This window comes from Micropterus salmoides, unplaced genomic scaffold (genome assembly GCF_014851395.1).
Source record: "Micropterus salmoides isolate LMB-PRFRI ecotype aquatic unplaced genomic scaffold, ASM1485139v1 Ms_hic_scaffold_4, whole genome shotgun sequence".
Taxonomy (NCBI): Eukaryota; Metazoa; Chordata; class Actinopteri; order Centrarchiformes; family Centrarchidae; genus Micropterus; species Micropterus salmoides.
Window position 1 is genome coordinate 37,489,052 of NW_024043372.1, and position 21,467 is coordinate 37,510,518.

The 21,467-nt window shown below is 40.2% G+C and overlaps 1 protein-coding gene across 4 annotated transcripts; it reads left to right on the forward strand.

The window, feature by feature from the left end:
- Positions 1 to 1,012: 1,012 nt before the first annotated feature.
- ptpdc1a (protein tyrosine phosphatase domain containing 1a) lies at positions 1,013 to 21,031 on the forward strand. 4 transcript variants are annotated; one of them, XM_038697236.1, is made up of 10 exons: positions 1,013 to 1,194; positions 5,798 to 5,881; positions 8,340 to 8,511; positions 10,593 to 10,673; positions 12,579 to 12,697; positions 15,459 to 15,596; positions 15,678 to 16,777; positions 19,219 to 19,404; positions 19,730 to 19,840; positions 19,929 to 21,031. In XM_038697236.1, the coding sequence occupies exons 2-10, from the start codon at positions 5,806 to 5,808 to the stop codon at positions 20,040 to 20,042; spliced, it is 2,097 nt and encodes a 698-aa protein (XP_038553164.1). In that variant the 5' UTR covers positions 1,013 to 1,194; positions 5,798 to 5,805; the 3' UTR covers positions 20,043 to 21,031. The 4 variants fall into 4 exon arrangements, with proteins under 4 accessions (XP_038553164.1, XP_038553166.1, XP_038553165.1 ...); XM_038697238.1 differs by lacking the exon at positions 1,013 to 1,194 and adding an exon at positions 7,762 to 7,802; XM_038697237.1 differs by lacking the exons at positions 1,013 to 1,194; positions 5,798 to 5,881 and adding an exon at positions 5,888 to 7,802.
- Positions 21,032 to 21,467: the final 436 nt, after the last annotated feature.

A 21,467-nucleotide genomic window follows, 5' to 3' on the forward strand; every position in this document is an offset into this window, starting at 1 on the left:
GGCTCTGAGGATTTCTTTTCGGTACCTAACAGCAGTCAGGGTACCTTTGGCTAGCACACAGAGGTCTGTGCAACGCTCAAGGATAGGCCTCCCCAGACCATCACTGACCCACCGCTAAACATGTCATGCTGGATGATATTGCAGGTCATTTTGTAGTGCTCTGCCAGTGCTCCTGCTGTTCCTCCTCACAAATAGGAGCAAATACCGGTCCTGCAGCAAGACTGATGTTCTTCTACGGCCCCGTCCAGCTCTCTTCGTGTAGGCTATCTCCTTTGTGCTCTTGAGACAGTACTACACAGCAAACCTTCTTGCGACTGCACGTATGGATGTGCCATCAAATATTAGTAATGCTGTCTTTTGCAACTGAACATCATCTTAAACAGCCACTAGGCTGCACCAGAGACTTCAGAAAAAGGATATATGGTCAACACTCTCTATTTTTCAGGGATCTTTATTGTCAGCCAGTTAGCAGAAGCAGTGTGTTAATCAGACCAGTTCTTTAAAGGTAAGGAGGAAATTATTTCCTTTGAAAGGCATTTACTTCAGCGTGGAATTCAATCTTGCCCATATACACAAAGATATAACAATACCAAATAGGTCTAAACTACATCAAATGTTTATATATTTCCTCATGTGTTAGGATGACAATGGTATAATTCTACATGAGGATGAAGATCCAGTGTCATAATATAAAATGCCACTGGGCATTTATTACAGATTACTGGGATTTAAGAATTATTCAGGAAATTTAGAAGAAGAATCACAAAGTATGGAAAACAAATAACGTTAGGCCTACAAGAGTAGAAAATTACAAAAATACAGACAAAATACAGCTGTGGGCTGACAATAGCAAGCTTCTTGTGACACAATTAATTAATAACAATTTTAATTCATACAAAACATTCAGTATTTTTCGTAAACAAATGAACATTAATATATACTAGCTACCACCATACAACAATTAAATGCTAACAGAGGTCTGTCTGTGGTCACGTGATCTGACTGGGCCGTTCTACATGACAACATGTCAGGTTGCTAAGTTAGCTAGTAAGCTAGCTGTACTTAGCAGACCAAATGATGTGGCCAGAAGAAAGCTCCGGTTTGCTTCGTGCTGGCGATAAAGCAACAATGGCTTAAAGCAGTGAATAGACTATGTTAGATATTCTAACGACAACCTCAGACGACAGGAAAACGGTAAGTTAACATAGGCCTTCTCTACCCACTAGCTTCAGCTAATGCAGTACAGCAAGCTAACGGTAATTAGCTCGCGTTAAGCAAGTCTCCAGCTTGCAGCATCAGCACCACACACTCCTCTGGGGCCAGCGTTACACTCAATAGGTTAACTTAACAATAATCTTTCCGTGCCAAAAGAAGCGTTGTGACTTTCAAACGTACATCCAACTTAACATATGACCTATTGTTAAGCGCCGTTATTAAGAGAGCTGACGTTACTGCAGCTAGCAAGACAATCAGCTGATGGTTAGCCGAAGTGTCCAAACGTGGATTTGTGTCCGCCGCCACATGGTGATAGGAAGTCAGAGCTGGGCAACCTATGTCAGCATCCTTATCAGCCACCTCGCTGCTAACGTTACTCTGTACACACCGCCAGAGTCAGGCGAGTGTATCCTAACACAAAGGTGGCCATCAGGGTTTCACCTCAAGTCAGAGAAGGTGATATGTGGTGGCAGTATTCAGACGGCTTTCGTGCTTTCAAATGGTTCTAATACTATTATTTAAGATGTTTAGAGACAGTGTTGTGTCTGCTTGAACGAGAATTGATCGAAGCTGGTCGTTGCAGACCCTGTAAGAAAAGCACAGGTATGACGTCTCTTCCCCAATAAAGAGAACACCTGTTACTGGTCTGTAACCAGGACCCTCTGTGCGCCGTTGCCTTCCTGTAAACTGAAGCTCATGTATTTGTCTAAATATTACTTAGTTCTCTTCAGTTGGCTACATTTTGTCAAAATTCCTTGTCGTGGTGGCTACTTGTGTGACATACGATGCTACCAGGTGGGGATGGGAAGTGACTTTGGGCATGCTGTTTTCATTTTAGCATTTTAATTAGTGGCTGACACCTGGGATGCCAGGTGAGAACAATGAACTAGCCCATTAGCCAAACATAAATGCCAGCAGTACTCATGTCTGCACGTGTCTGAGTTTGGAGTGGGAGTTTATATATTCCATCATGAGTGCCATCTCGCCTGACATATTTCTTTATTAGCACACTCAGTAGAAATGACTCTCACATCCCACGCTCATTAGCAGCGCCTCTGAAGGATATCTCACACACTGGCTTCCCAGTGGACACGAGCTTATGGATCCGCCACAAATGTGTGAAGCGTTTTGGTCAATTTGTTCTTGATGGAGTGAAAAGATTTCTTTGTGGTGACTATATTAGCTGAGTTTCATATAATTGTTAATATTTGATGCACATACGTCACATTTGTCATGAAGAACACCTTCTCATTCACCAGCTCGTTATCAAGAGCTTCCTATAAACAAAGCCAAGTGGTGTCAGGCTCCAGCAGGACAGGCTGCTGAAGTGATTGGATAGTCTTCTTTCCGGCACTAATGTTGGAAACACTTCAACCAGTGTCACACTGGATTTTGGTGCCATATCAGTTTGTAACGAGACGTGTGGATTACAGCGTAAAAGAAGTCTAAAACAGTTGTGGATGGAAAAAGACAGGCTCTAACTTTACACCATCAATTATTCATTGACTACAGGAGCTTTACTCTTAACAGGAGTAGCACTGTGACCTAAATGTGACCTGTCTCTGAAGTTGTAGAAGATGCTTTTCATTGCTATGATTAGCAGATAAAGCAATCTGCTTAAATATACAAATCAAATTTTCAGATGTTGGCATTTAATAGAAACTTCTGTCCTGGCATTAACTATTCATACTTCAAACAGAAAAATCTGAAAAAAACTGGAAGGCCTCAGGTTAAAACATTACACACTGAACACCGCAGATGCACGGGTGTCTTAACTTGTGGCTGGTTAGACCTCCTGTCAGGACTACATAATGTGACTTACGTTGCTAGTAAATATAATGGGATTTTAAAGAAAAATAAAATTTGTAAATAATTGAATGTAATGTTGAGTACATGTTTTCTAAATTTGTTATACAGTATATTAGTTTACTTTAAAGTTGAGAGTAAACTTTCAACACTGATTTGTTGATTTTCATAGTAGTACATAGTACTACATTTATTGTAAAAATTAATAAAAGGTTCAAAATCAAAATCAGTCAGAAACATTGTTGTGGACCTCTGTGCCTTTGTCCCTTTTCCTTTTTCACAGACATGTCACAGTAGGAAAAGCAACATGCGAAAATATGAATGATGGCTTAATTCCATTTAGCTGCTTCGGCTGTCCTGGTATTATTTCTGCTGGTTCACTGTCACGCTGTCATGACTTACTAGGACACTTGAACAGAATCGAGCTATTGTTAATGTTAGTAACACCTGTGCTTCTCCTAGTCAAAATGTCTGCTGGGAAAAGGGCCTATTAAAATAAAATTTGTACTTGTTTCAGAATTGCTGGCCACAATACTTTGTGTTACACTAATGTAATCATTTATTGTAATAAAGAAATATATGTGCAAACTAGGGATGCACCGAAATGAAAATTCTTGGCCGAAACCGAATATAATGAAAAATTTTGCAGAATACCGAACAAGTTCATTCACATTTTTTCCATTTATTTTGCTTTTTTTGACCATTGCATAAATTAAATAGTCAAAATGTGTTTTTTGCTCAGCGTTCCCACAGGATTTGGAGAGACTATGGTGGGGGGGGTCCGGGGCCTGAGAGGGTCCGGTAAAGTAAATTACATGTGTCCAATTACTTTTAATGGACACGTGTAATATGTTTTATACTTTCTGTGAATATAATCCAATTAATCTTATTTCCATCCTGTTTAGATGCCTTATTTTGAAAACCAGACGTCACATGTGTATCCTCGCACTAAATTCAAGTCCAACCCAATTTGATAAATAATGTTGTATGTGGTTCTCGTATTGCGTAACATGAAGACTTGACAGCCTCTCCTCAGGTAGGACTCTCATGCTGCAACAGTTTGTAAAGAGAGAAACTGACAGGATAAAGTCGCTAACCTGCCTGTCAGCTCACAGTGGTACGTTTCAGTTGATTTACCATAAAGGCTTTAATATGTGTGCACTCCAAATTTAGGTCCGGCTAGCTTAATCGCCTTCTCAGAAAAAAGTGACAGAAACACTCAAAGCGGGTCAGACCGTTTGTTGTCTTTTCTAAGAAGTCAGCCACAGATGGAGTGGATGTGCTCGGACACAGATCAGCAGAACAGTATCTGCAAACGGTGATTTTTTGTGTCTTTCCAGTGCTTCCCCACTGCTGACATGTCAACGCAATTGGTCGGTAAAATTCATTCGGTCTTTTGACTTTGACCAACGATTAATTTTTGGGTCAGCCCTAGTGCAAACAACCAAGTACTTTTTATGTAACAGCATTTAATATCATACCCGTCATGTCAAAAATGTGTTTCTGCCTCCTCAGTCTACAGAAGCTGATAACAGATATTAACTAAATGTATTGTGTTAAATTCAAAGCACAGTGTGTTATATGGCTTTGGGGTGAATATGATAGCTATCTTATGAAAATGTTTGGTTTGCAAATTTGATAAAATAGAGTATGTGTCAGTGACTTCTTAGGACTCATGGTGATTGTATATTTAATTTTTTACAGGGTCAGAGCTTCACCTTGATTTTCCTTTCAAATCAAGGGGAAATTGCAATTTTGGGCAAGATATTGCTTTAAGCTAGTGGTTCCCAAAATGGGTGGAGGACTCCTGGAGTGCAGAGGCGTGACAATTGTTTGGTTTCCAAAGGAGGGCATGGGAATATGAAGAATAGGGAAAACCAAAGGTTTAAAAATCTAAACAGTTTTTGGTTAGTTGGTTATACTATCAGTTTAAGAGGCAATTTTATAGTAAAAAAGTCAAACTATACCTCAGACGTCTTGCTCTTAGATTAAGCCATCCTAATTGAATTTATTAAAATTTATAAAACAGCAAGAGAAAAGCAAAGGTCAAGGAATCGTTTGTCCATCAAAACGTTAGCATGTGGAGTACAGTGACCCTGTTCAATTGTTAATGGGCCAGTGAGGCAGAGAGCTGTAAAGGTGCAGTTTACCTCCTGCAGCACCAGTTAGCACAAGTGACAAGGCCCATTACAGCCGGGAGATCAGTGTGCTACAAATCTGATAACAGGCTACATAAATCAGAGGTCAAGAAGTATTGCTCTGAATCTACACAAATGCAGGTGGATGTGTTTGCTTGAATAATTAATAATTGTGGCATAAGCCCAATAAAATAGGAGGCATTTGCCTCTCACATGCACTTCAAAAGATTCTGACTGGTTGCAGCTCAAAACATACTGAGATGGAGTTTTAGCTGCATGTGGTGATGCCATTCACCGCATGCTCGTCTTGAAGCCTCTCTGTTTGGCCTGTGTGGGTGCGTCTGAGTCCTCCTAGCCCCCACTGTTGTCCCCAGGCCACGCCCACCTGCTCCCAGAGGTGCAGTGGTCAGACTGATACATGAGCTGCTGACATCGTGGCTCAGTTTGCACATTTCCCTCTCTCCCTTGGGTTATTTTGCCAGGCAACGCTGCTCATGCTCCACATATCCCATTTGTGTGCACACCTTTGTGACTGTTTGTGTTATCAGCACAACCAAGGCTTCTGCTTGTAAGATGCTTTTTATTTCCTGTTTTTTTTCATCTGCCTTTGAGACACAATGTTTATTCACACCTTCTAGCCCCTGCCATGGCAGCTGGTGTCAGCGTACTGAGTGACCTGCCTTACTCCATCAGTGGAGCGATCAGCACAGAGATGGAGACAGGTAAGAGAGCTCTGCAGCACAAGAAAAGCTTCTGGATATTTTTCTTTTTAGCAAAGCAACAGCACAGGACTGTGATCTTGAAACTATTTGATTCAGTGAAGATAAATTACTTTAAGTATAACCTAATTAGAAGATGCTTTAGCATCAAAACTGATGCACAAGATGGACAGAGTATACTTCAGACTTGATGAAGGTGTCAGCAGGTCTATTACCTGACAAGAGTGGTGCTTAAATATATAATGATAACTAAAGCTGATGGTTTACAGCACCTATCCACTCCATTTTCATTAATAAAGATAAACACCTGTATCTTTTAAGTATTGATAGTTATTAGTGTTTCATAAATAAGACATCTGGTATCATTGCTGTGGAAGATAAGATGGCCACAGAACAGTATGTTGTGTATAAAAAGACAAAAACGTCAGTATTTGCTACCATGATAGGTGTTTATGAGGCAAGTGTATTTTTTGCATTTGTTCATATCTTTTCAATAATTTGTTTAGTATGCACTCGGAACGAAAGTGGTTTATAGAAAGACTTATTCCATATCTCATTCTTATACCATCTGCCACCAGGAAAAGATGAAACTCTGACAATCTGTCCAATCCCCTGTGTTGACCATCTTTAAAATGTATTTTTAATAGTTTAATGGATGAAAAAAAACAACAACACAATAAATCTGTTATAATTGCCTGATACTATATAGGCTAAGTATCAACAACCTAAAACTCTGTAACAGTAAAATTATTTATTAAAAGTGATTATTACAATTGTTTATAGCCTAAAATAAATGAATAAAGTGTTTCAGACCCCATTACATGATACAATTTCTTTTTTTTTTTTTTAAACATACTGTAGCATACATGTTGTTAGCCACTATTTTTGAGACTTCAGTACAAAATTTAGACTAAGATTTATCTGGGATAATTTGTCAGCTATTTTCAACTAATATTTTTCATTTCTTAAATATATAGTATAGGTAGCTTTTTAAAAGGTTTCAATCTTTATTTTAGAAGAACAATTTAAAGCCAGTTCAACTGAAACCTGCTCATTTCCAGCATACTCTATTGGTGGCCATTTTGTGTAATTCTTTCTGTAGCTGCAGCCCTCACTCATCTTTGCTGTTTGTCAGTCTGCCTGCTGCTCCCACACACTGAGAGGCTTAATGAGCCAGCAGTCTCATTTGACCTTTTGGCTTCAGTTTGACTGTGGACTGGCTACTGAATTGTTGAGCAGGCTTCAAGCGATATGTCAGTTCTCCCATTGTTACAACTCTTCTGTTATTGATTTTTAAGGATACAAAAACCTATTTATGAACATAACCATAATTCTTAATATTAGTAGTAGCTATTATTTCAAAATACATGTGGTCCCAAGCTAGGGCTGCATGATATAATAAAGAAATCATATTGTGATTGTTTTGGCAGATATTACGATTCACAGTTAGTGGGATGGATCATTTTTTTCTTTTCACTGGAAAAAACTACTATTACAATTCTGATGTGATGTTTGTTAGGGTTTGCACCAAACAAACATTTGTTCTTACGTCTGGAGAACAAGATTTATACACTTTATACCATATACTTTAAAAAATGTTTTATATATACATAATTCATAGTCTTATTCAGTCAGATATTACACCGCTGTGCATTTTGGCTGATTAATTAAAAGAGGTACAGGTGTTTTATTGTTAACACTAGTACATGCTGTGTATTTAGGGATGTACACCACCATATATGTATGTCCTTTTAAGGACGCAAACAGCATTTTCCTCTTTGATTTGCAAGCCACCTGCCTCAGATCTGTTCGTTGTGTCTGTCTGTGTGTGTTATTTGTGTGTAACTATCGCCCCCATTTACCTCCTACTGACGACTTTGGAGATGGTTGTCATGGTGACACATCAAATGCTGCTGACGAACTGGTAGGTTGTACTGTATTATATACAATTGATTGTTGTGATGATTCATCATGAGCACAGAGCTGTTGAGCCAGGAGCCTTTATCAGTCCAGAGACGCTCACCATGCAGGCAGCAGCAGCACAGACAGCAAAACCAGCAGTCACAGCACAACCAGCCATAAAACCAACAGCACAGGCAGCAGCAGCACAGACACCAGCATTGCACCGGGGACGCACTCCTTAGCCAGGGAGATGAAGGGCAGAGGGAGGAGGCACAACCGCAGGCACTCAGCCTCAGACATCCTGCAAAATGTCCTGCAGCGCAGACGCAGCTCTCCCCTGGAGACCCTATCCTCCTCCTCCCACAGAGTCATGGTGGCCGTCAGCGTGAACCAGCCTCAGCTTCCCACTGAATGCAAGACCAGGAGATGTAACCACACCGAAGAACTAGTGTTTTGCATTTTGGGATTTCAGCTACAAGGAAAGCATGCACTAAGCACTGTTGAGTACTGTCAAATTGTTCTTAAATTTCTTTGTTTTTGTTTTTGTTTTTCTCCCCAGCCAATGCTAGGGTCCCTACAGCAAAGTACACCAAGATGGGGGAGACCCTGAGGCATGTCATCCCAGGTCACATGCAGTGCTCCATGGCCTGTGGAGGGAAAGCCTGTAAATATGAGAACCCCTCTCGCTGGAGTGATGAGGAGCAAGCCATCAAAGGTCTTTACTCGTCCTGGTATGTTGGCTAGTCTTACCTTACTACTTTCATACAGCCTTCAGTGTTCGTGTAATTTCCTCTCAGCCAACACTTGAATGAGTGCTGTACTTGGTCACCGCGGGCCACTGAAGTCCAGATCAATACTTACATGAAAAGTCAATACATTTGTCCTGGTTTTTGCTTTGCTTTTCTGAGGACCTGTTGACAGAAATGCAATATAAGATCCATAACTATGTTTTCAGTGGTGTATAAAGACCTTACATAATGAACTGTTATGTTTTTATTACCTTAGAATGAGACATTTCTACCTACCTAACCGCAGGTCCCCCCTTGCGTAGACATTGCCATGTTGTGCCGCAATGTTTCTACAGTAGCCCAAAAGGGACAAATAGCGCTACAGAGTAGAGACCTGCGCGGTCTTGATCCCGCTCCCACTGATTTTGTGACCATTACCGCCCATTCCCGTAACATGTGTATCCATTCCCGCCCGTACCCGCAAACATTGTGACATGCAGAGTAAAAAAAGGACACAAATGTTTGGGCTAAACGTTCAGAATAACCGACATAAATCATTGCATTCATTTTTGTCTGTAACAACTGAGAAGTTTTCCAAATTTCAGACTTGCCTTGCTTTGGTCTTGTATTGTAAATGATCATGTGACAGAAGCCAGCGAGGCTGTGCAGTGAGTAAACTTCACTCCCCGACAGCTTAAGAGACGCACTGGCGACCAACGCTAGTGCCCATGGGATTTAGCCTCGTCAGCGTGTCCGCCTCCCGTACCTGAGGTTGCCGGTTTGAGTCAGGCATGTATGTTCTTGGCAGCAGCTACATACACTCTCTTTTCAACTTCGTTTGTTCAATTCAATTCAATTCAATTCAATTTTATTTATATAGCGCCAGATCACAACAACAGTTATCTCTGAGCGCTTTTCATAAAGAGCAGGTCTAGACCGTACTCTATGATGCTATTTACAGAAGCCCAACAGTTCCCACCAAGAGCAGCACTAGGCGACAGAGGCAAGGAAAAACTTCCTTTTAAGAGGCAGAAACCTCGAGCAGAAACATGACTGAGGGTGGGCGGCCATCTGCCTCAACCGGTTGGGGGTGAAGGAGAGAGAGGGAGAGAGAGAAACGTTTGTTGACTCCATCTTATCAGCGCTACTGCGGGATCTGCATTATAATTTTTAACCGTTTATCCATTAGATGAGAACATAAGACATAATATTTAGACTAGATAAAACAGTGTTTGGTTAGTTCAGTTGGTATAGTGCAAGTCTCTCACCTAGAAGGTTGTGTGTTCGATCCCATATCTGGAGAATGTTTTTTCCCTTTTCAACAAATTGATCATGAAGCGACTGTGAAGTGACATGAATGCTGACAATAAAGCATGTGCTTCAGTGTTTGTGTTTGATCTGCATCCATCAACCTACGGTTGCCTTTTCATTTCCCCAGTATCTCCAGGCAGAGGACATTTAGGGGAATCACATTTTCTGACGGCTCTTTCAGAGGTGTGTCAAGCAGGCTACAGACTCTTTAAGTAAAAGCTCTCAGTTCAACTGGAAATAAAGCATTGCTTTATTTATTTTTTGCCGCTATCAAAGCACCATGATCTGGCTGCAGCCCAGAAATTATTGTTGGCGGGCAGTTTTGGCAAGGGTCCATAATCACAGAGAGAATGAATGTGAATGTTCACTTGTCAATGTTTGTATAAACTTTATCTATTCTATGGTTTCTAATGGACTGTGGTGCAGAAACAGTGACAGTGTTTCACACTCTTGGCTCACATTTTCTATGTTATCTGTCAGTGGCCAAGTCACAATAACATAAGGTTTTACAGAATAATTAAGTAAATATAATTTCTTAATATATCTACCTAAAGCTGTCCTACACTCTTTGAAAGGTGATTGGGGGGGCCGATAGTCTAGTCAGTTGGTTGCATTTCGCAACCTCACTGCTAGGTGCCACTAAATGTTACACACTCAACCTTTATAGGGTCTTTGTTATCTTGTTTTTATCTTGCTAAACAGTATATTATTATTTATTTTTTTATATTGTGTAAACCATATATCCCCCTAATTGTCATATTCTCCACTTACAGGATCACTGACAACTTGCTAGCTATGGCAAGGCCTTCTTCTGAAATAATAGAGAAATATAATATAATTGAACAATTTCAAAGGTACAGTAGTCTCCTTCTTTTACATCTTATTTTCATTATTATTATTTGATTCTTTATTAACATTTAGATTAACAGTGTTTGGTTGTTAAATGGTTTGGTCCATCTGTGTTTGTTCACCTGCAGTGAAAGAAAAATGATGATGGTAAATGATAGACCTCTTGAATTAAAGAATATAGTATGCAAAATAAGATTCATTTCCACATCAACTTATACACACCCTTCCTTTTCTCTAGATGGCACTTTACAGCCTGCACATACAAGTGATTATCAATTACACAATCACCTTCCTCAGTGTATCCTTGCTAGAATTAACCAGAAAAGAGTGAAAACGCAATTAAACTAAACAAAAATTACCAACAATAAATAAGCAGGACGCAGGGCAGTGGAGATGGCATCCTCTGTGGATCTGTTGGTTCTGAAAGCAAACTGGTGAGGGTCCAGGCTGGCTGGGATGTTGTTCTTTATGCGCTAAAAAGAGATTTAGATGTCGCAACAGGTGCAACAAGCATTATCAGGCTACAGAGATGAAATAACCTGCCACTTCTTACTACAAATTAACAGCAGAATAAAACATGACCATGGCAGACTACACAGATGTATAATAAATGATAGAAACTTTACAGCAGCTGCAGCCACAAACACACATTAAGGCTGTACGCTAGAGGTCAATAGGTAAGAAGATAGTAGATAGTAGATAACTCCATAGATGAAGCCAGGTTCAGAATTCTTGTTTCATTTTGTTGACATATTAGAGTCAAAGGTTTTTGCAGAAGGAATTATGGAGATCTGTTTTTATCACTTCACAAATCAGAAATTACAGCCATAAAAAAGTTTTGTCATGTTATTTGATGAAAAAACGCCTCTGTAAAACCTTCAGAATATAGATATGAATAAAACTGGAAAGTTTGATGTATGCAACTACTATTGGAGTGGTGTTTTCTCACTCATTTTGAGAAAACAGCAAAAGATGTGCACTGTAAAATTCCACATCTTTTGCAAGACAATGTAGGTCAACAGTGTAAAACACAACTAATAAACAAATATTTCACCATGAAACGTCCCCTGTTGATTACTTACAGTATATTAAGACAATTGTTTTGGTAGTGTTCTGAAATGTTATCTTTAAATATCCTGATGAGACATTGTGTAATGCTAACTTTTAGTGAATTTAGGAGAAGTCTACTGTATGCAAATAGACAAATGTGTTTTTGTTTCTGAAAGAAGACATGTTATTCAAGCAAAATAGCCCAAAATCTCAAAATTGGCCAGTGCATAAAATTCAGATGTTTTAGCCTTAAAGCAAAAAGAGAGAGATTGACATTCTTCTCTGTACAGCGAGTTGGAACCATCACATTAAGTTGTTGTACTCACCTATCTGAACGTCATTCTGTCAGTCTTATGCACTGTCAAGTCCTCCACGGACTGCTCTGCTTGTTCATTCTCAGTGTATAATGTGACCAGTCCACTCTGTCACAGACACACCAGCAGCTTCTTCTGCTGCAGATGCTGATTTATCAGTTTTCCTTCCAGTTCCATTTTCACTCACTTTATCAGGACTTTATCATGTGATTTTTGTTTTTACTTGCTGGTGCGACTTGAACTGTAGAGAAGTAAGATAAAAATGACTTGCGTAAAAGTAAAATTACACATTTTTAGTAATTTTAAAGCAATAAATACAACAAAGGACTTTGTTACATTAACAAGAATGATTCAATTCAATTGTATTTATATAGCGCCAAATCACAACAACAGTTATCTCACAGCACTTTTCATAAAAGAGCAGGTCTAGACTGTACTCTATGATGCTATTTACAGAAGCCCAACAGTTGATGATGTAATGAATTGAATGTGTTGTGTTGACTGTGTGGATTGCTTTGTACACTGACACTGAACCTACTGTGACAGGTGTGGTTTAAAGACAGTCATTAACCTGCAGCGGCCCGGAGAACATGCCAGCTGTGGCAACCCACTGGAGCAGGAGAGCGGTTTCACTTATCGACCTGAAACGTTCATGGAGGCAGGAAGTGAGTCTCTATATCCACTCAAACCAATTGTGGAGATTCCCTAAAATCAGGACACAAACCAATAAACATATGTAGTCGTAGTCTCACTTACACAGTAGGTAAGTGATGGAAGAAAACAAAACTACATTTTCCCCCACATTAAGCGTACTGCCCGGGCCCACTTGAAGATGTGGGCCTGCTCCTCCTTAAAGGCCCGAATTCAGCTCCAGCAAGCATGACGGGGAAATAACTGCTACAACTTGCTAGTCACCATTATTAGCTTAACCCTACGGCATTTTAGACTGCATAAATTAGCCTAGGGGCTAGCGAACTTTTCCTCTATTCACAGCATTACAATTTACATAGTATTTATTCTTATACTAAACCTGTGTTAAGCCTTGCTTTACATGGTCCGTGCTTGTAAAATATTCAACGTGTCCCCGCTTGTATTACAGGAATTACACTTTTCTCACCGTTGGTTTTCACCCCTGTTGAATTTCAGCGTTGTAACATAACAAGTTGTCACCTGCTCTGATCGTATTTGATTACTATTGAATAACACATAATCTATTTAAAAAAATGAAGCATTCAATTTTAAAAGTTCAATAGATCCGTGGTGATTCCTAAGTCAATCAGTAATCGTGTTAATAATCGTGATTTCAGTTATGACCAAAATAATCGTGATTATAATTTTTGCCATAATGGAGCAGCCCTACTGGTATGACCGCTAAGTCTGGAACGTGGGCTGCTCTATGTAACTTTGGAGGCGTAAACATCCCAGATGTAACATAACATCTAGATGAGCATCTAACATCTTGTGGGTTGTGCGAGATTTACATATGTAAGATGAAACAAAGGAGATTGAGGCTCACGGTATTTCAGTTACATGCACTGAACTGTTTTTATTCAACTATGCCAACTATTTCCACTCTACGACACCTTTAAGACTTAGCAAAAACTTCTAGCTTGCTATTCACGATCCATATACTAACACAAACACATGGAGGAATTATTTATGGTCGATGAGCAAGACTGAAGAAGCAGTGCTAATTTTAGTTTCACATCACATGGGAGAGACCGTAAGAATGGTTGTTTCCACAGTATGCTCAAAGATGTAGTCACTGTTTTTATGATCACTGATTATACTGCAGAGGAAACAAAGACTCATGCATTTACACCTTTTCAGCATCTGGCTAAAATGCGTGGCAGTCAGATTTCAGTCTGTCTTGAATGCTTCGTTGATAAATTTATACTCAGTTTTGGACTGAATAGCTATCTGATCTTTCCAAGACTCATACAAGGGTCAAAATAAAGTCTAATTATGGTATAAACTGCATTTAACAGTCATAATGAACCAGCATCATCATTTTTTTACTTACTCTGACTACAGAGACCCAGAATAATGCTGCAGTCTTATTCCTTAGGTATTGTTAAATTAAAGTTCAGTCTGTAGCACAATAATATGGTTCAACTAACCAGCTAGTGGTATGGCAAAATAGATAAACATGTCCAGTAATGTCCCTTAGGTGGCATAGATTCGCTATTTCTCCCTCTAAACAGTATAAAGCAAATACTTTTAGTTAATTCCACACAGGATTATTAGATGCAGAGTAAATGATGTACACATTCAAAACCTCTCAGCTCTTATTGTGAAAGGCTTATTAAGTCATCACATTGGTCCTATGTGTCATCACATAGGACCAATACGCCTGGCTGACTACATTTTTGGATCGTAGTCACACTCCCTATGGTAAACCACGTTCAAAATGAGTTGTAGACAAACGGCAAGCGATCCGCAAATAGCCTACACTGTGATCCGCAAACCCAGATTTGACACTTGAATGCTGAGCTTATATAGTTTTTAAATCGACTGATATGAGAAGAAGCTCCTCAACAACTTAGAATTAGCTTGTTCACAGTGTTTCCTGATTTATTAAAATTATTTTCTTTTCTTTGTCGATTAGAATAAAGATATAGGATAATAAATGTATTGTGTTGGAATGAAGTGCTGCTGTAGCCTTAACATTAACCTGACTTGTACCATGCTGAGAGTGGAAATATTACAGATCTGACCTAGTTTATGTGACTTTCACATAAAGGTTGGTGCTTAGCTCAATTGCCATCACCTTCAGATAAAGAGGTTCATGTCTGAAAGGGGCCGAATAGAGTAGTTTGTTCATTAAATGTCTAGATTTGAGTGTGCAAAAGCTAGAGCAAAACAACAGCCAGTGTTTATGCTGGAGGCTTTTTACTGTGTGTCAAATGAAAGACAGCACTATTCAAAATGCAGCTGATGCTTTGATGAGGTAGCTTGGGTAAAGATCTCCAGAGAGCTTGTTAAGAAGAGGAACCAAGATTGCCTACTTTCAAAGACAACATTATGTGAGCTCCCTCGGTAATTACGTGGTTACTAAGCACCATATAACTTTCCAAATGTAGGAGTAAACACAAAAAAACAAAAAATGTCAAATCTACCTTAGCCTCTCATCTAATACCTGCTGTTGCTACTCACTCTCATGTAGACTGCTAAGATACCAGGGGGGTACATCCGTGTAAATATCATTGGAAATGCACAGAATTTGTAAACACGATATACAAATAGATTCAAAATCCACAAACTCACTACTATAGGACACTACTATTTCTGTGTTTTCCTAATTATAATTTCTATAACTGCACTCTTCACAATTTGTAAACAAACACGGTCTAACTTGCATTTTTAAAGTTAAAGATTACTTTAAAATTCTTCTTCTAAGAGTTCTTCTGGATTTGTGTATTTCAGTTTATTACTACAACTTTGGGTGGAAGGATTATGGTGTGGCATCTCTGACTACAATCCTTGACATGGTGAAAGTCATGTCTTTTGCTGTCCAAGAGGGTAAACTGGCCGTCCACTGCCATGCTGGTCTTGGAAGGACAGGTTTGTAACATGGAATTGCTTAAATCACTTATTCTTGAAAAATCTAAGTTTCTTATTTTGTTTAAATCTTTCATTGTGTAGGTGTGTTGTTCGCTTGTTACTTGGTTTTCACGTCCCGGATGAGCGCTGACCAAGCCATCCTTTTTGTGCGAGCCAAGAGACCCAACTCCATTCAGACCAGAGGCCAGCTGCTGTGTGTCAGGGAGTTTGCCCAGTTCCTGGTTCCTCTCCGAAGCGTCTTCTCCTGTGCAGAACCTAAAGCGAGTGCCGTCACCCTGTCGCAGTACCTTACCCGGCAGCGCCACCTGCTGCACGGCTACGAGGCACGACAGATGAAGAACGTGCCAAAGATCGTCCAGCTGGTGTGCAGGCTCCTTGTCGACATTGCAGCCAACCGAGAGGTGGTGATCGAGGAGGAGTGGCTGGAGATCCCTGACCTCACAGCCGAGGTGGAGAAGACTGTGTCCCAGCAGGCCCTTCAGCAGCTCGGGAAGGAGATGAGAGGGAAGGGGATTCCTGTTCCACCTTGTTCATCTCATCATCTCAGCCCACCTGCTCTGCAGTCCAGACCTCCTCGTGATCAACCTCTTGCCAGTGATAATGAGCTGGACCCTCTTTGGAGGCAGCAGAATGTAGAAAGTCCTCTGAGATCCTCTTTGTCCAACAGCAGGAGCCTCAGTTACAGTGATTCTGTCCTTCACAAACTTGGACCGCGCCAGCACCATTTAGGAAAACTGAAGAGCAACAAACCAGGCAACTGCCTTGTCAAACATTCCTTGTCTCACAGCAGCCTTATAGCCTGTAACCCTCCCAGATGTTGTGACCCCTCTCCTCAGGGCATTATCAGCAGAATACAGGACCCCATTACAGAAGCAAAGCAAGACACTGGATCCCCTCTTTTAAAAAAGCAGCTACACAAAGGGCGTCAGAATTTGTCTTTAGATCTGTCCGAGCAGGGAAGAAAATCCCACTGCAGCGTCTTATCAACCAAGAGCAAACCTGTAGCCAGTGAGGAGCAGCTAGGTGGGGCAGGTGGAGCAGACAGAGAGAATGATGCAGAGGTTCCCTTCATCCCCCTCACGCCTGAGCTCTCACCAGAGAGCAGAAGCCTACTGGTGGCCAAAGCTCTGGCCAGGGGCCTGACAGATGAGGATCTCACCTCCAAGGTCTCAATCTGGCAGGTAGGCCATGTAGCCAAGATGTGCCAGTAGCAGTCTTTATGCTAAGCTAATCAGCTACCGGTTCTTACTTTATACTATATGATGGACAGACATCACTGTGGTAATGAATCTTGTCATCTGTCGCTCGGCTCCAGTGTCATAAACAAGAAACTCAGTTTCAGTTATTGGGTTGGTGAAAAAGAAATCCAGTTTTCCCAGCTAGATTTTTCCTGGAGGAACCAGTACCCTGGCCATGCATACATGTAACTGGGTTTCAGAGAAAGTATTGCTGTGACAGCAGAGTGGAAATGAGAGATCATTACACAATTTGTCTTCGTACTCGAAATAGTTCCATCTCAAACTGACACTGGCGTAGCCTCCAGAAGTCTAAATAAGTCCATCTCTGAGCAGATGTTTTTTGTAAAACTTCGACACATTTTTACTGCAAGGAAAAACTGTGTTCTCCAACTACAGAGTCTGTTCTCCAGTTCCATTGTCTGGTCAACATAAGTCCCATTTTGTCCTTATTGGATCTTTAAGTCCAAGCTGGGCCAGCATGGCTCCTCTCCTGGCTCTCTTTCCTCTCCTCTAAGCGATCACAGCACCCGCTGTGGCTCCTGGTCCAGTTGTTTGGGCCAGGTGGATCGTTGTCCAAAAACCGCGTCTTCATCTTCCAGTGACTCTATGTCAGAGGTGTTTTGGCAATAAAGCTGGAAAAAACAGATAAAAACAAAAGTGTAGAGAAGTTTGAAGGAGCTACCGGTGCTGCTTCTACAAGCGCTGCCGGTTGCCATAGCAAAGCAATGACACAGCTTTGTCTTCTGCCCAGGTGCGTAAACAGAGATCTAAAAACTGCCGAAAGGCCATTATTTAAGTTTAAGTTAAGTTTAATACAGCCAGCAGTGTTACATATTCTATGTCTGAAAAGGGCTTAAGACAGCAGTTGTTCCAAAACAGAGTCAGCGGTAGGGGAGCACTCATATTACTGACCTGCTGCATGTATGCAGATTTACAGGGAGCAGGTTACTACAGTGTCTGTGAACACACTGTCCAGTTTGTTGTACAACCTGATTTCTACCAGTAACCAGGTTTCTTGTGTGCATGTAAACATACTCAGTGATGAAGCTTTATAGATATTTGCAATGTCAGATTGTAGAAAGATTTAAATTGGAAAATGAAGTCCAGTGTTTGTCCAGCGTTTGTCCAGCAGACACTCCCAGAGCACCACCAGGGAGATGCGGAGGATGTGCAATGAAATGTGCTGTTATGAGAAACTGTGGCACTGACAGTACTGCCAGCATGAGATATAGTAGAACTCTAATCATCATCTCTACTACTTTCAGACACACCTGTAACATCCAGTGCCACACATCCCATTTAAAGTGCAAGACTTAACTCTAATTACTGCAGTGTGACTTGCCGCAAAGCTGCAAAAGAGATGCTTACTCATTTTACTTATGAGCCATGTGGTGCTCGCCCGACTCTTCAGCTAATGTTCAGAATATTTTTTTAACTTTTTTTATCCACAGATCAGTATGTATGCAGTGACAGATAGACAGACAGGAATAGGCGGGGCAAGCCGCTGTGTTTGCAGCAGAAGTGTAGGGAGCTTTCCAAAACTAGACCCTCGCCACTTCCATTCCGACGCGGCGTGAACTCTGCTCAGAGTCACCCTCACAGCCAAATGGAGCTCCCTAACCCACGTACAGGGGCCAACTTTCGAACGAACTACCCTCTCCCCAGTGTAAATAGGATGTGATGTAACCGCTGCACTCACTGCTAGAACGTGTATCAAATAAACAGCAGTTGTATTAAGATTCAGGATTGATGTTGAGGAAAAGTGTGTTTGTCATTTATTTTGTGTTTTTTTATGAACCAAATTATTTTTGTTAGAGGTTGAATATTCCTTTTAGACTATGACTTTAGATATTTACGAAAAAAAATATTATGTTGTTTATGAAAAGATTTATATTTATTGTAAAAGAAAAGCCTATTTGAACCTCTTTATCTTATATATAATATATATATACATTCACAAATACATTTCAAAATAAATCAAACATTATATTGAAGCATATAGTCTGAATAATTTAATACAGTTAAAATGTATAAAGAATTAACTATTTTTCTTTAATGCCTTTGTTGCTTGTTACGTGATCCCCCTGTGTATCTAGTTGTGTCATGTTCTGTCCTTTACTGTAGGCTATGTTCTTTTGGCTGAAGATTTACGATTCAATAAAAACAACAGTTGTATTGTCTATCAGACAAGAGCATTTTTTTATTAAACACAATATAAGCTTTGGGCTACGTTGTTGCCCTGTGAATGGTGATATGAAATGTTAGTGTAGTTTCGGAATTTATAACAGACTACTGTGCTAATTTTCATTAGTCCCATTATCCTTGATTCTGTGTTTTTGCCTAGTGCCACTTTTCAGCTCACTGCTCTTTGTTGTGACGTGCAGACAGAGCTGAACTCCAGAGAGGGAGCGTGGGAGAGGCTGTGCATGGAGAGAGATCCTCTGGTTCTGTCCTGTCTGATGTGGTCGTGGCTGGAGCAGCTCAAGGATCCAATCATCAGCAGTGAGGATATAAAAGCCCTCAGTGAGAAGAATGTAAACCCACAGAACGCCCTCGACTCACTGGAAAAGGTAGATGTGTTGGCTGGCTGAGGATTACAGTGATAACACACACTGTTTAACACTGGAAACCTTGATTATGGCACAAACTGCACATTTTAAAACTCGAGAAAGACCTAATAAAACTGTCCAGAGTATTTAACATACCGGTGGGAACTATTTAGCTCACGTTTTCCAAGAATAGAAACATAAAAAGTTGTTTAAAGCCATTGGCTTTATTTAACTTGTCTTTTATTCATATGACTTATGTGATACTATTATTGCTTTAAAAAAAGATTTATGAAAATTTAAGGGACTGAAAATGTTCGTATCCTTTCCTTCTTCCTCCCACTGACAGGGCCATAGACTCACTTTGCTGTGTATCCTCGACTGTGCTGCTCATCTCCTGCCGATGCCTGAAGAAGAAGAGAATAGATTTCTCAATCAAACAATACACGCGTTCACTAAGGTGAGTATTGAGGTGACATGAGGTGTATATAAAATATATATTAAAATGTGTTTTGTAAGGATGGATTAGATTTTGCTGTTCTCTCTAGATTGACCCTGCCTCAGAGGAGAACCAGTCTTTGTACACGACACTGAAAGCAATCCTGAGTCCCATTCTTCACGAGCTGTTTGACAAAGCTGCAGAGAACAGTGAGGACTCCTGATCCGCCCTCAACAGGACTCGCCTGAAAGAGGAAGACTCACAAACAGGGTTCCACTCTAATGTTTGGGCATTACTGTATTTTAAGCCAGTTCCTTGCATGCTGAGATCTGCCAGTCTTCAGTCTTCAGGATATTTGAAGGTTTAGCAATTCATTTTCTTGGAAGCTCTTAATAGACTCTAAGCACTGCCATTCTGTATGTTAATGTGCCACTGTGCTCAGTTTGAAAGCATTTGTTTGTCATCTGTATATTCTACTGTAATGTTTGTGAGGGACTAGATGTTGTTTTTATTAGCTAACTGTTAGTTAGTAGAAAAATGACTGAGAAACATTCTCATGATGTTAAAGTAATGTTATTTAAATGTTAGTTCAGCTGTCAAAGCTGTTGGGGGGAGGGGGGGAGGGTCTTATTTAAACCAAAAGATGAATTTACACTGTGCAATGCTGCAATGTGTCTTATTTATTAAGATCTTATTTGAAATGCAACAATTGGTTTAATAACCTAAAGACAAGTTGCAAGGTTGCTTTGTTGATATAGAATGTAAGGTGTTTTCTTAGAGTCAAATGCAAACTGTGGCTATTGTTATGGCAATGCAAATTCGACAGGCCACAGTTCATTTGCTTTTCCAATCAATTTTATGTCCTTAACACCAAAAGCCTCAATGTTCTGTTCTGTTCCTCCACCATTGCATTTAGCAAAATGCTGTCTGCCTCAACTCAAACGGCCTCTGTCTGGACTGACCATGCTGCTGTGTTAAACGTGTGTGTGTGTGTGTGTGTGTGTGTGTGTGTCAGGCTCACTTCATATGTCTCGTATATGGACCCAATGTAATGTAGATGTGCTGACACACACTGAATGTGGAACATTGACGATAATAATAATAATAATAATATGAAGGACATGAGACGTTGTACTGTGGGGAATTTTCAACAAGCACTATTTTTTCATTGTTGCAACAGGCTTCTTACAGAATTAAACTTACTGCAAGCTATGTGAGCTGTGTCACTGTTTTAATGGATTTAGGCTTTTCAGCAGATAAGCAGAGGATTTAGAATGACAGCAAAGTGTGCCTCCTGGTGTTGTCACAGAGATGTAACATCCAAACCCATTTCATTCCAAAAAGGTATTCACCATTGGATCTCAAACGTGTGTGTTTACACTACATAATGACGTGCAATACGTTGCATTATCCTGCAAGGGATAATGTATGACATGAAAAAGTCAATTCAACATGAGTTGGGTCTTAGAAATGTGAAACTGTGCTTAAGTAATTAGCAAATATCAGTCATAATTTATGATGACCATTAATGCTGATGATCATGTTAATGATAATATTCACATACCAAATACAAACCGCGGTGGTTGGCCAATTGAAACTGCGGGAAGTAACAATGTTATTTACAAATGTTGACAAACACATTCATATG